At 49.5% G+C, this 13,164-nt stretch overlaps 3 protein-coding genes across 3 annotated transcripts; all 3 read left to right on the top strand.

Annotated features, from left to right (window-relative positions):
• Window positions 1-115: 115 nt before the first annotated feature.
• N7508_009307 (Alcohol dehydrogenase superfamily zinc-type) lies at window positions 116-2,699 on the top strand (the record flags this gene model as incomplete). Its single annotated transcript, XM_058467370.1, has 8 exons — window positions 116-214; window positions 334-551; window positions 1,335-1,484; window positions 1,559-1,705; window positions 1,761-1,857; window positions 1,909-2,373; window positions 2,426-2,547; window positions 2,597-2,699. The coding sequence occupies 8 exons, from the start codon at window positions 116-118 to the stop codon at window positions 2,697-2,699; spliced, it is 1,401 nt and encodes a 466-aa protein (XP_058315216.1).
• A 439-nt stretch (window positions 2,700-3,138) lies between these two features.
• N7508_009306 (KH domain-containing protein) lies at window positions 3,139-4,340 on the top strand (the record flags this gene model as incomplete). The annotated part of the gene is made up of 2 exons (XM_058467369.1): window positions 3,139-3,532; window positions 3,649-4,340. 2 exons carry the CDS (start codon window positions 3,139-3,141, stop codon window positions 4,338-4,340), a joined length of 1,086 nt encoding a protein of 361 aa, XP_058315215.1.
• Window positions 4,341-8,592: 4,252 nt separating this feature from the next.
• On the top strand, window positions 8,593-10,852 carry N7508_009305 (putative LPXTG-motif cell wall anchor domain protein; the record flags this gene model as incomplete). Its single annotated transcript, XM_058467368.1, has 2 exons — window positions 8,593-8,952; window positions 9,047-10,852. 2 exons carry the CDS (start codon window positions 8,593-8,595, stop codon window positions 10,850-10,852), a joined length of 2,166 nt encoding a protein of 721 aa, XP_058315214.1.
• Window positions 10,853-13,164: the final 2,312 nt, after the last annotated feature.

The raw sequence follows: 13,164 nt of genomic DNA, 5'->3' as shown, positions 1-13,164 counted from the left end.
TTTTTCGGACTCACATCCCAGGACCTCTTCTCAACTTCACTCCAGACCCCCACAGAAAGCACACCTCCCTCCGCCCGCCAGTAACCGCAGCTAGTCTGCAACAACTACAGCTACAATGGGTCTCTCATACAACGTCTACTTGACGGCCAACAAGATCTTCGGGTGCAAAGGGTGCAAGACTCATTTGGCAGATTACAATGATATCATCAGTCGGGTATGTGGTGTGCATCATTCTCACAACGAACGATCCTGTTACTCTTACTTTGACCTTCCCCGCACCTGATCAAAAAGGGTCCGCTGCTAACCTGCGACTTCTCCTTTTTATACATATAGAACTTCCGAGGCCAACATGGAAAGGCATACCTCTTCAATAACGTTGTTAATGTCACGGAAGGCGAGGCCGTCGATCGCAATATGACTACTGGCCGACACATCGTTCGCGATATCGCTTGTCGACAGTGCAAGGAAACGGTAGGGTGGAAGTATGACAAGGCATACGAGGGCAGTGAGAAATATAAGGAGGGCAAGTTTATTCTTGAGGAGGAGTTGCTGTGTGTGGTGTGCTAGTGGAGATTCAACCCTCCATTCCTGGCGACTTGCGACTTTTAGTCTCGACCCTCAACTTCTCTGGATTTTGATTTTCGATACGGGCACTTGACGGCCGATTCCTGTTCTTTGAAAGCGCGGGTTGCATTTACGAGCATTATGATTTTTTTGATTCTTATCAGATTGATTCTTGCGGCTTGCTTTGCTTTGCGCTTTTTTCGATTTTCAGCTCTGGTGTTTACAACTGGCGTTACTGGGCATTTGAATTTAATTTTTTTTTCTTTCTTCTTGGGCTTGAAAAGACTGGAAGGGGCTATTTGCGGGACTGCTTCATGGCAGTGTTTATCTAGCTCTGAATACAGTTCGACGGCTCATCACTCTCCCACGCACTCCGTGCCATTGATCTTGAAGAGACCTACGTTCTTGGAGGTCGATACCTTCAAGATACAAGATTTCCTCCGTTGGTTCTGGAACTTGCATCTAAATCAATAGAACCACGTGTCATTTTTAGGATCATCCCGAAGAGAAGCCGCTCCGGTCTATATCCTATTTCGGCCTCATTTATCAGTGGAGACAAAAACCATAGTGGACATACCGTACTAGCCCCACCAGAACAATTCGCACAGAAGGCCGAGATTGAAGAAATTACTCAATAGAATTCTCCTTCTCTCTCGGAGTCGACTACAAATAGATCGTTTGATATCGAAGAAAAAATTATCTCTAAGAAACCCAACTAAGTCTCTGCCAACTGCCGAAAGCTATTCTCCAGTATAAGCAAGAGCATTCAGAATGGCTGCCACTACCTCGGACTCTGGCATGATGCAGGCTGTTGTCTTCCATGGCCCTTACAAGGTTGCTGTTGAGCAACGGCCAATTCCCAAAGTGCAGAATCCTGAGGATGTCGTGGTTAAGGTGGGACATACTGCGCTTTGCGGAAGGTGAGATTGATGCTGTTCTATTTTGGAAAGAAAGAAAAAGATGCAGCTTTGATTCTGATTATATTCAATTCTAGTGAGCTGCACATGTTCCGTGGCATTGAGTCAGCTGGAACTGGCTTTATCATGGGCCATGAGTTCGTGGGAGAGATTGTTGAGTTGGGCAGTGCTGTGAAAACCCTCCAGAAGGGTGACCGTGTCGTTACTGCGTTTACTACTTCTTGGTAAGGAGTTTACCCTGGCTCTGATATATGTGTCTTCGTACTGATATCATAATAGCGGGGAGTGCTTCTACTGCAAGCAAGGGTGGTCTTCTCGCTGTGATAAGAATAGTCTCTTTGGATGCGTCAACTTGGACGGTGGACAGGCTGAATATGTAGATTCCTACCAGCCAAGCTCGTGTACAGACTGATGCTAACGCAACTAGGCCCGTATCCCCAATGCTGAAGGCTCCGTCATGAAGGCCCCCGAAGGCGTCGACGAGAAGTACCTGGTGCTCATGGGCGATATCTTCCCTACTGGATGGTTTGCTGCCAACAATGCTTTCAAGAACTCCACCCCGGAGCAGATTGCTGAGCAGACTGTCGTCCTCATTGGCTGTGGACCTGTTGGTCTCTGTGCTCTTATCAACGCTCTCGAGTACAAGCCCAAGCATATCTTGGCTGTTGACTCGGTCCCGTCGAGACTTGAGCTGGCCAAGTCTCTCGGTGCTGAGCCTTGGAACTTCATGACTGACCGTGCTGGTCTGGACAAGCGTGTGCAGGAGTTGACAAACGGCCGTGGTGCCGACGCTGTTATTGAAGTTGTTGGCTTGAGTCCTGCTTTGCGCACTGGATATGAGCTGTTGCGTCCTTTCGGTACTATCAGCAGTGTTGGTGTTCACAATGGCGAGGTGAGGAGCTATCCTCTGGATGGAAGTAGTGATACTGAGACATTTCGCACAGATTCCTTGGAATGGGGATGATGCCTATTCTAAGAACTTGACTGTTCAAATGGGCCGCTGCCCTGTTCGATCAGTTGCGCCTCAAGCTTTGGAGGTGTTGAAGAACAACCAACATAAGCTAGGGTGAGTGATGATATTGGTTGAGGTTGGATGTTTGCTAATGTTTGAATAGCTTCATGCTTGATAAGATTATGCCGCTATCGCAGGCGGTGGAGGGCTATGAGCTGTTTAACGCGATGAAAGTGCAGAAGGTTGTATTCCTAGCTGGACAGTAAAGAAAGTAGAAATGAAATAAAGGAATGTTCACACTGAAGTCATCCGGGCCAGAGATACTCGGTTGGCTCCGCTTAATACACACCCACCTCTTCTCTCTCCTCTTTCTCCTTCTCCTCCACCTCTTCCTCCATCCTTTGCTCTCTTCCCCCTGTTCTTCAGTTTCCTCCCTCTTCCTCATCCTCTTTCCCTTATCTCCTCCTCTCCTTGATATCTCCCGCCTTTCTGCCGTTTTCCCCTCCTCATTTCTCCACTTCGGTAAGTCCTTCATCTTGCCATTTTTAGCGCATCGTCAACTGTTATGCGCGCCTCAGTTTTTCCTTGCGCAAAATCCTGACTGTTTCACTTGAAGACTTTACTTTTCCGCTTTTCGCGACCGTTGCCTGAAACACGCTATCCTATCCCACCACAACTCCCAAACCACCACCCCCAACTCCAACAATGGAGACTACCGAAATTCACCAGACCACTGTCGTGGACGAGCCCATGACCGACAACTTCAACGAAAACCTGGCCGACCAGGGTGACCTTGAGGCGCCTCTCAAGACCGAGGAGGAATATGCCATCTCCGAGTTGACGCTCCGTGCTATCGTCTCCTCCAAGGAGGCCGGTGTTATTATTGGCAAGGCCGGCAAGAACGTCGCTGATCTGCGCGATGAGACCGGTGTCAAGGCCGGCGTGAGCAAGGTTGTTCCCGGTGTCCACGACCGTGTCCTCACAGTTACTGGTCAACTGCGCTCGCTTGCTCGGGCTTACGCGATCGTGGCCAAGGGCCTTTTGGAGGGCGCCCCGCAGATGGGTATGGGCGGCGTCGTCTCTAGCAACGGAACTCACCGTAAGTGGCTTCTTTCTTTTTTTCTAATCGATGTCTGGATTTCGACTTGTTCTTGGTGGGGGTCGGAGTGATCCATGGCAGTTGTTTTATTTGAGGCCTGTGCTAACATATTCCAGCCGTTCGCCTTCTGATCTCTCACAACCAGATGGGTACCATCATCGGACGACAGGGCCTCAAGATCAAGCACATCCAGGATGCATCTGGCGTGCGCATGGTCGCGCAGAAGGAAATGCTTCCCCAGTCTACTGAGCGCATTGTGGAGGTGCAGGGCACCCCCGAAGGCATCGAGAAGGCTGTTTGGGAAATTGGCAAGTGCCTGCTTGACGACTGGCAGCGCGGCACCGGCACCGTTCTCTACAACCCCGCTGTTCGTGCTTCTCTCAGCAGCTCGCAGCCCTTGAACAACAACCCCGTGGCTAGCAACAACAACTACCAAAACAGCCGCCAATACAACCGCACCGGCAACGGTAACGACTTCAGTGACGGTGGCTATAACCGCCGATCCAACTCCGACGCTGGCAACCGCGGCTACCCTATGGTCACCGAGGACGGCGAGGAGATCCAGACCCAGAACATCAGCATTCCCGCAGACATGGTTGGCTGCATCATCGGCCGGGCGGGTACCAAGATCACCGATATTCGCCGCAGCTCCGGAGCCCGCATTTCCATTGCCAAAGCCCCTCACGACGAGACTGGCGAGCGCATGTTTACCATCATGGGCAGCGCTCAGGCCAACGAGAAGGCCCTCTACCTCCTCTACGAGAACCTCGAAGCTGAGAAGACCCGCCGCAGCCAGTCCCAGGAATAAACTCCCTCGGATTTTCCTCTGGTATGTGTGGATGAGACGGTCCTAGCGGGTTCTGCTTGTGTTCTTTGACCTTACGATTTCCTTGGAGACTGTCGGTCACGATCAGCGGCGGTCATGTGCTAGCGCTTTCTTTTTCTTTTTTCTACTTCTCTATCTTCTTTTCAAGTGCCTTCAGGTTTCCTTTATCTCTTCCCTTTTTTTATTCTTCCTGAGTGTTCTGGCCTCATACGTCGCTCTTATTCACAAAAGGCAAAAGCTCACTGCGATGAATGGATGGAACATGCGTATTAGATACGAAGTCCGGGTGGTCGTCCTCGACCATCGTGCGTTGAATTGAACCGCTAACTCACCAATATCCCTCGATCCTAACTCTCGAATCCGTTACGTTAATCGTCCTCCATTTCTCTCTCTCGCCCCCTCATCCAGCAGGAACTTTCGCCGTGATATCCCTAATCCCGTCTTTCTCCCGACCTCCGTCAAACATCCCAGTCTCTACCTTTTTGTCCTCGCTTCACCTTGTGCGCCGTCAGTCCCTGACAAACGGCGTATATTGATCCTTTGCTTTCGACTTTCTATCAACATTCCTCTCTTCACTCCCTACCTCAATTCATGTTCTACCTCTTTCCTCTACTGCGATGCCACCCTACCCCTACCATTACCAAACACGTTGAAATAACAAAAAAAGACGCCCCCTTCTGTCTCCTAATCTCTCTTTTTCGCGCCTGACCCTGAACCTCTTTCTATTTTATCTCCTCCCCGCGTGGTCCTGCCTTTTTCTCTCTCTGAGAATATGAATATCTTCTATGAAGTATCTTCCTTAAGTGGAGCCATAGGACAGTGTCATAGCATGTCTGAATCTCATGAAATATCAGAAAAGATGGTCCTAGAATTATGAGTGTAGTATAGGACGGCTGTAGCGGTAATTAAGGCACCCTCGGTCCTTATTAACGACAGCTCAACATACTGACCCTAGTCTCAGGTAGTAAACAGGCGCAGTTGGTATTCTTTCAGCGTAAATTTCCTGGGGTCCAAATATCAAGTGTTAGGGGTTTTTTACCAATGCCTCAAAGAATTTGTTACTAACTTTTTATCTACCAGAATCGGAATCGGGCAGCAGCTGTAGCCGCGATTTCGAAAAACCTGTTCACCCTGCTAGAAAACAGCCTGAGAAAGACCGGCAGCATAAGAAAGGGCGCCAGGATAAACAATCGCACCGCTTGATTAGGGAGGGGTATCGGCCTGATGTGTTTGAAGACAAGTCTCTCTTCGATGGGGCCAGTATCGACACACCAGAGCCCATACCAGGCCGTTTAGCGATTAGCACGCGCAAAACACCTGGGATGTTCGCTTTCAATACTTCCTAATTGTCGATGAGGAGTCTATGAACTCCATTATTGAGGTACCGGAGCCAAGGAAATGCGTGCTGCAAAGCGATCTGGCTTATAAGAAAAGAACGGGGCATGGGTTGTCACTGTTGATCCTCAAATTCTGCAGTGACCACAAGAGTAACTATCAAGGCTGCGTCCGTATGCGTTTGAATGACCTGTGGTACCTATCCACGATTGGTGATGCTCTTCCGTTGTCCAAGCATTCTAAATCGCGTTACCGAGATGGTACGTTATGGAGATGCATATTCGTTTCCAGAAGTATCCATACTTGCCCATGGTCACTTCTTAGGGCTATCCCTCTGACGGAATGCCACGGCGTGACATCTGATGTGTGACATTTCTAGCGGACTAATATGACCTAAAATTTGCAGTTTCCACACCGTCGACTCTCAAGTTATACCAAAGCCTCAACCTTGATATCTAGCTTCTCTATTAGCGAGCGACGAACAATTTCCTGGGGTCGGGATGTGCTGAGCCCTAGACTATGTACTCTTTATAGTTTAGTTGACATGACGTTCTAAAAGAAATGAGGCAAACTTGGAACAAAGCCGTGATTTTCTTCCCTCGATTATCCTTGTTGTCTTTAGACGAGCGAACTTCGGTTGGACTCACTCACGTCGAATTTTCTCACGCCAAATGTTGACCAAGCCTCAGAACAATCTTCACATGTTGTGAGAAGATGAGAGGCACCATATTACTGTTTCTCGTGTACTTCCAGCCATTCATTGCAGAGATGTTGGGAACCCATGGCAGCCTTTACCATCATTAGAGCCTCCACCGAAGACTAGAAATGTCCTCCGCTCTCGATGCTCTTTCTCCGTCGATTAGTCCTGTCTCTGATAAGGGGGCCCAGTTTCATATAGGAACGACACTCTGGCCGGTCTTGTCTGCTGCAGTAGCTGTGAGAAATCTATTCGGCCATGGCTTGAGTGACATATATATGCAATAATGGTCTTCTTATCTGCAACTAACAGCAATTTCCTCTACTCGACAGACATCATTAACAACTTGTCGATTGCCAATCACGAGGATGAGATGCCCAATTCAGAGATGTGTTCACACCGTTATACATCCTTCTTAAAAATGGCTCAGTCATCTGCATCTAGTTTCTACGATTAGCACTACGGGGATGTGTTGAAGCTAGTTTACCAACGATGCGATCGCAACGGGGCCACTACTGTTCCTGGCCCGGTGGAAGATCACGACGAAGAGCCGAACGACTTTTGCGCCTCTGATACATACACTACGATGGTAGGAGACACATGTGACACCATTGCCATTCAAAAAGAGTTCTCATTGACCTCACTGTTTATAGGCATTGATGAATTACGTGACAGTAACGACATTGCAGCCGGTCTTTTGATATGTCTCCCCCTTTCGTGCAACCAGTGAGACATGCACTTTCATTGAATGAGATTTGAGCATGGAACATGGTCTACTTCGTTATTTCAACCCGTGGGTCAATGCAGCTTGCACACAACCTCCAAAACTGGACCTGGAATTGGAGTTTCACCTACCGGATCCGATAATTACCGACTTCACTACAACCTCCTGAGTCCTGCTGCGTATTCAAACTGCAACAGATATTGAGACCTTGAGATCATACTCAATACACCACTGCTTTACCAAATCACTTGCCTAGCCATTAATATAATGTAATTACGTCTAGGGGCATTATCTCTATTACCAAGGCATTGTCGCACTATCGCTATTCGCTTTTGCCACTACTAGAGTAGCGACTTGCGTTTCCCTTGTTTCCAGTTATAGCTTGTAGCAGAGGTCATAAATATATACCGAGGAACACTGGCAAGGGTTTGCGAAAGCCATGAGCCATCTACTACTTTATGCATTGTTTCCGCCCTGTCTTAGCTTCCCTTTTTTTTACCTCGTTTTTTACCCTTTTTTCGAGTCCGTCGGATTGTAATTACTGAAGTCTATATACACCTAAAGGCAGAAGTATCGAATTGTCTATAGCATATGGATATACGGCGGGAAAGAATTCTCATATGTCTATCAACATGAATGTCACTTGGTGGTGCTCGATCTTAAGATTGCTAGCTCAGCTTTCCTTGCCTTGGTGACAGGAGCTGCGTGGCCCAAGTGCATGGAACGCAGTTAGGGATGATATACTAGTGCCTCGCAGATCAAGTTTAAAATGGTTCTTGTGACATACTGTCAATATCAAGATATGAAGGCGACGACATAAAACGTCTGGGATGGGGTTTCAGATCTACGGGTTCGGGTGAAACTGAACCACGGGTCCCATTATTTGTTTGTTGCCCGGGAAATATTGAAACTGAAGATTTTATGTACACGTTTCAAGTTCAAAGGCTAATAGTAGATTCAGGGGTGTGTTCTATGTTAGGGCTTACTGGCTAATGTACTGAGATAGGTAGGGGTTACATGCGCTTACATGGGTAACCAGGTTAGGACCTGATGCTACTGTACTCTGTGCATTACAATTCTACAGTTCTCACATGGATAACAACAACTCGATATTTAAATCTTATAGTGCATCTGTAAATAGAAGGACTTGGGGCTCGTCTATATTGAAATTTTCCCAGCCACAGAGTATACCCACCCGATGTAAATCCTTTTCTTTTTGCTTTCGCAACTTCTGACAGGTCCAGTTGTCGCTAGCCGTGACAGCTTGTCATTATCTGCAGATGTTCGACACATTCCTGCTTTTTCGACTTGACGATTAGTGCCAGATCGTGCCAGATCGTGCAGAAGTGCCCAATTGTGTATGTTTTTTTATTGCCGGGATGTCATTCAACTAGCTTTCCCCAGAAACGTCAGGCCCCCCAGGACACTTCAAAGTGTGAATTGGTTTCAAAATCCAAGCTGCCCATACGAGGTCGAATATGGCTGCAGATAGCCGTCACTCGCGTTCTTTGTCGACTCGCTTGGGCCCCACCAATCGTGAAACGCCCGACTCTAACCCCAAAGGCTCCTTATTGAATCGAGCCCGGCGATCCGTCCTTAGCTTTAACTCCCCCAGCCCCCAAGCTCCCAATGTCTCCAAGAGACAACAAGACGACCCCCAAGATCGCCCTGATGTGAAGAGAGCCATGCCATCAAGCGTGGCGTATTCTAGAACCGAAAATGCTCTGAGATTGGGACCCGAAACCATGGACCGCCCGAAGAACGAAGATGTCTTCTTGAACATCGCGAGAACAGACTCGGGCCGTCGCGACTCGATAGGACGTTCTGATTTCCGCCGAGTGAGTCCAACCATGAAGCTGAGCCGATCGCATTCCTGGCGGCTCTGGCATTCCCGGCCCGTACCTTTGCGACCTCACAGCTAACCAAACACAGTCGCGGCTTGGATATCCCAGTCAGAGTCTACGGTCACCGACAGAACAAACTCCCACTCCCGAACGATACAGCAATGTCGACCCCTTGCCTACGCAACATGGCTCCCCAACCACCCCCTACTCCTCCGTCCACACGCCGGCCTCATCAGCCCATCCCCTAGATGACTCGAGTCGCCTGCGGTACAGCAGCCTGGGATCTGGCGCGCGCTCGACAATCGGCGCCCCTCGAAGTCGATTTAGCCGTACAAGTCCAGAAACCTCTCCGCGCACACCGTCCGTTGCGGATGACCGACGGGCCTCCTTACATGAACCCCGCTTCAACCGCCATTCGGGCCTCTCTACAATCCGAGGCAGCCGACAACCTTCCGCCTCTGAAGTAAACGACCGAGCGCGAACCGAAGCGGAGAGATCGCGTGCCGATGGAACTGAGTCGACTCTATCTACCGCGGCTCCCTCTACTGTCTGGGACGAACTGGATGACCTCAAAGATCGTATCAAAAAGCTAGAGCTTACAGGGAAGCTGCCCCCGTCATCTGCTGCCGCGATGTATAGCAGTCCCAATGAGAGACCGCGCACCGCAACTTCGGCGATGACGGCTATATCCTCTTCACCCAAACAACACCGCAAAGCTAGCATTTCAGCCGGTGATAGTGAGCACCAGAACCAAGTCCATCCTCTCCTTCAATCCGCATTGTCCAAAGCCAAGGCTGTTCTCAGCGGTGAGGTGTACACTTCCCTCGAAGCAACGATCACCGATGCGCTGAACCTTTCCACTGCATTGGGCGCCAATGCCGCTCCGTCAGGCACCGTCTCAGTCGTGAATGGAGGATACACCTCCCCCGAGCGACACGCGCGCCGCAAAGCGGACAGTGTGTGCCGCAGCCTGACTGAGCTTTGTCTGGCATTGACAGATGAGCAATTGAAGAACACCCGGCCCCAGTCGAGCCGTGGTGCAGGGCAGCTCCAGCTGTCGAATGGCGTAGAGCACGATCACCGCATGACCCTGCCCACGCCGACCTATCGAAACGGGAATGGGAATCAGGAACCTGAAATGAATGAGCGGCGTCATTCCACCACTCGCATTTCCAGTCGACTTGAAGCCCGTCGTGCGTCTTTAGTCAACACTAGCCCAGGAAACACGGACTTTAAACAGAGTCCGACCCAACCTGCTGGCCTTCCTACCCCAACTAGCCGTCTAAATCGGATGTCAACGTCTCTTCGCAGTCGCAGAATGACGGTCGGCGAAGAGAACGGAGAAATGGAAAGCCCCCACAGCCGCTCAACCTCCAGAGCTCCAACAGAAATTGGCACCCCGGTCTCTACCCAAGAGCCACCCCGACAAAGATTCCACGGCCGCTCCTTCTCCCGCTCAGTCTCCGGTGTCCAAAACGACTCCGGGCTAGGTCTCTCACCACGGTCCCCTCAATACCAATCCCAAGTGCCCCAGCCATCACAACCTCGAACCCCAACCCTCTCAAACAGCCTCTCCTTCCGCCGAAACAACACCATCCCAGCATCATACACGCCCGCAACCTCCCGCTCAAACATCCAAGCCGGATCCCGCCGCTACGGCCTCTCCCCAAGCTTCTCAACAAACGTCGAAGACAGCCCCCGATCCCCCCAACTGGAGACCCCACAGGCCCAAACCAGGATCTCCACCCCATCGAGCAAAATGGCAACAAGCTACACGCCCATCCAGCAAAACAGGCTCCGAACAAATAGCCTCGGCGCTCGAAGATTCGGCCTTCGAAATCGCACCCCGGCCACGCCGAATAACAATGTAAACCTAGACGATAGCATTGATTGACGTACGCAGCGAACCCCCGCATATGCCAAAACTCTGGCTTCTTTTGTTGACTACTTTCTTGTCTTCTTGTCTTTTTTTCTTGTTTCTTCATGTACAAAACCATCCATTGGCGGCGTCTCCTTTTATTTTGTTTCTTTTGTATGTCATGAAGAGCGGGTACATAACGATGAATGAAATGAGTATTCATAGTCTTTATTTGGTCATCTAGATGGTTTCAATGCGGTACTCGAATTTGGGCATAGAAGAGGTGAAATCTGTGAGACTAAACAATGCGTGAAACAATAGATTCGCTTCCAAGATGAGGTGGAATATCTGATACTTTTTGAAGGAATGAGTCTCCATGGAGAGGAAGCAGACCCAATTGTCTATAAACTAGGGCAAGGCAACCCATCCCAGGTGGCCAATTGATCCCTGGGGCAATCATGCTAAAACCTTCTGTGACATGAGAATACAGAAAATTTCTGGAAGTAATCCGAATAACAATCTCTGTAAGACCTTTCAAACCGCCTCCATAGGCTATGCTTATGCTCCCACTGCCGTCTCAATGGTCGGTATGAAGTCGTCCGCAAGTGAGGTCACGGGAGCAACTATCTCGAAGCAAGATACGTGGCTCTGAAGATCCTCATAGCTAACGCAACCCAACAATTGTTTGGGAATCGGGATATTACGAGTAGAGCGGGGAGGGCGGATCGTTTAGATGGGCTTACGTCTCGGTTGCCATATGTAGATGAATGCACCACCGTCCATGGTCCAAGTGGTTTCCACTATTGTGGTGCGAGGCCAAGCTGCCGTGTGTATTGCGCAATCTGAAATGCGAGACTTGACAGGTCTTGGCTTTGGTCTAGAGATATAGTGTCTCGGAGAATCCGAGGAGATGCTGGTGGGGTGACTAGACCAGGATCCTGATGTGCCAGATGTCTTGTTGCTTTGTATCCCCTGCCAGGATGTTCCTGTCAGGATGTTGACTGAGCCTCGGCGGGTATGACTACAAGGAATACTAGAAAACATGACCGCGAGCCAGGGTCTACTCTATATCATTGGCTCTACGGATATCTCCGACGACAGCCAAACATAATGCGCTTGGCCTGGCCCCAACAAAAAGCCTTGCCCTTTGCCCTAACCATGTAGACTAGTATAGGCTAAATCCTTCCACACTGCCACAGGGACTAGACCCGTGACAAATAGAATTTTGTGAAGGACCCTAGTTACATGGATTCAAGGATAGAGAACGACCAGGCTCCAAGAATCTAGGATCCAAGTATAGTACAGTGACAGGTAAAATCAATAGTGCAATATGTACTAAGTAGGGGCTCAACCCCACGCCACTGTCAAGTTGATACAGGTACATGTATTGGTGGGAAAACATGGAGATCTTTATATAATTGCAACAGACCAACCGGTGAACCATGGCACCATCGGGACAGTGTATCAAAGAGCATATCAGCATGGAACAGAATAAGTTTAATTGCAGCAGTTCACAGGACCGAGCCAATGACAATAGTTGTCCGAAACCACCCAACCACGGAAGCTGTTGAAACGCAGAGTAGGGTGAGTATTTTTAGATCAGAGGTGAAACAGTAGTCTCTTGAGCAGGGAGGTGGAATTCATTTATCTGGAACATTCCTGGAACTTCGGTTACGGCTTTGCAGTGGCAAGGGTTATTGGCTTGCATTGTCGATCTGTTTCCCATCTCAGTCCGTTTATTGTCGGCAGGCTTGGCGGCGATGATACACCGCAACGCTTCCCCATTCCCCGTTACGGCGTAGCAATGTCCCAGTTTCACCTTGTCCACGTGGAAACGGGTGATCATTGAACACCTTTGGATCCTTGCTCAATATGGTGGGGCCACAAAGGGCCAAGAGAGGCGGCGAACTAAGTGTGTAGGTCAGGGCTAAGTGACGCTAGTGAATTGGCGTGTTTCAAAATGTTCGCGTTTCAGTCGGGGGGGCAGCGAATGAGAAGTTATCGAGGGAGAAACTATGGGTCAGCCCACCGTTCACCCGTGTGACAGTAGACATTATACCGTCCGGAGTCGACACGCAAACGTGTAGAGTAGACAATGTCGAATCTAGCAAATAGTCGACTCAAGTACAGGTACACAGTATGCAGTCACGTATACAGTAGGCAGTCGTAGTGCTATGTATGTAAAGCTATAGATCCGTGCAGACAATTTGGAATGGGTTACGCGCATACTCCACTATGTGCCGCCCCCTGTTCGGGGGTATGATCCCCGTATGGTCCCCGTCTTGTGGAATTGTATACTCTGTAGTCGGGGATACTGGGTAACAAGTACTCACGGTAGAATGTCGACT

This window comes from Penicillium antarcticum, assembly GCF_028974205.1.
Source record: "Penicillium antarcticum strain IBT 31339 chromosome Unknown utg000009l_segment0_segment0, whole genome shotgun sequence".
NCBI classification, from domain to species: domain Eukaryota; kingdom Fungi; phylum Ascomycota; class Eurotiomycetes; order Eurotiales; family Aspergillaceae; genus Penicillium; species Penicillium antarcticum.
Note: the sequence above shows the minus strand (reverse complement) of the source record. Positions and strands in the feature narration are given on the sequence as shown.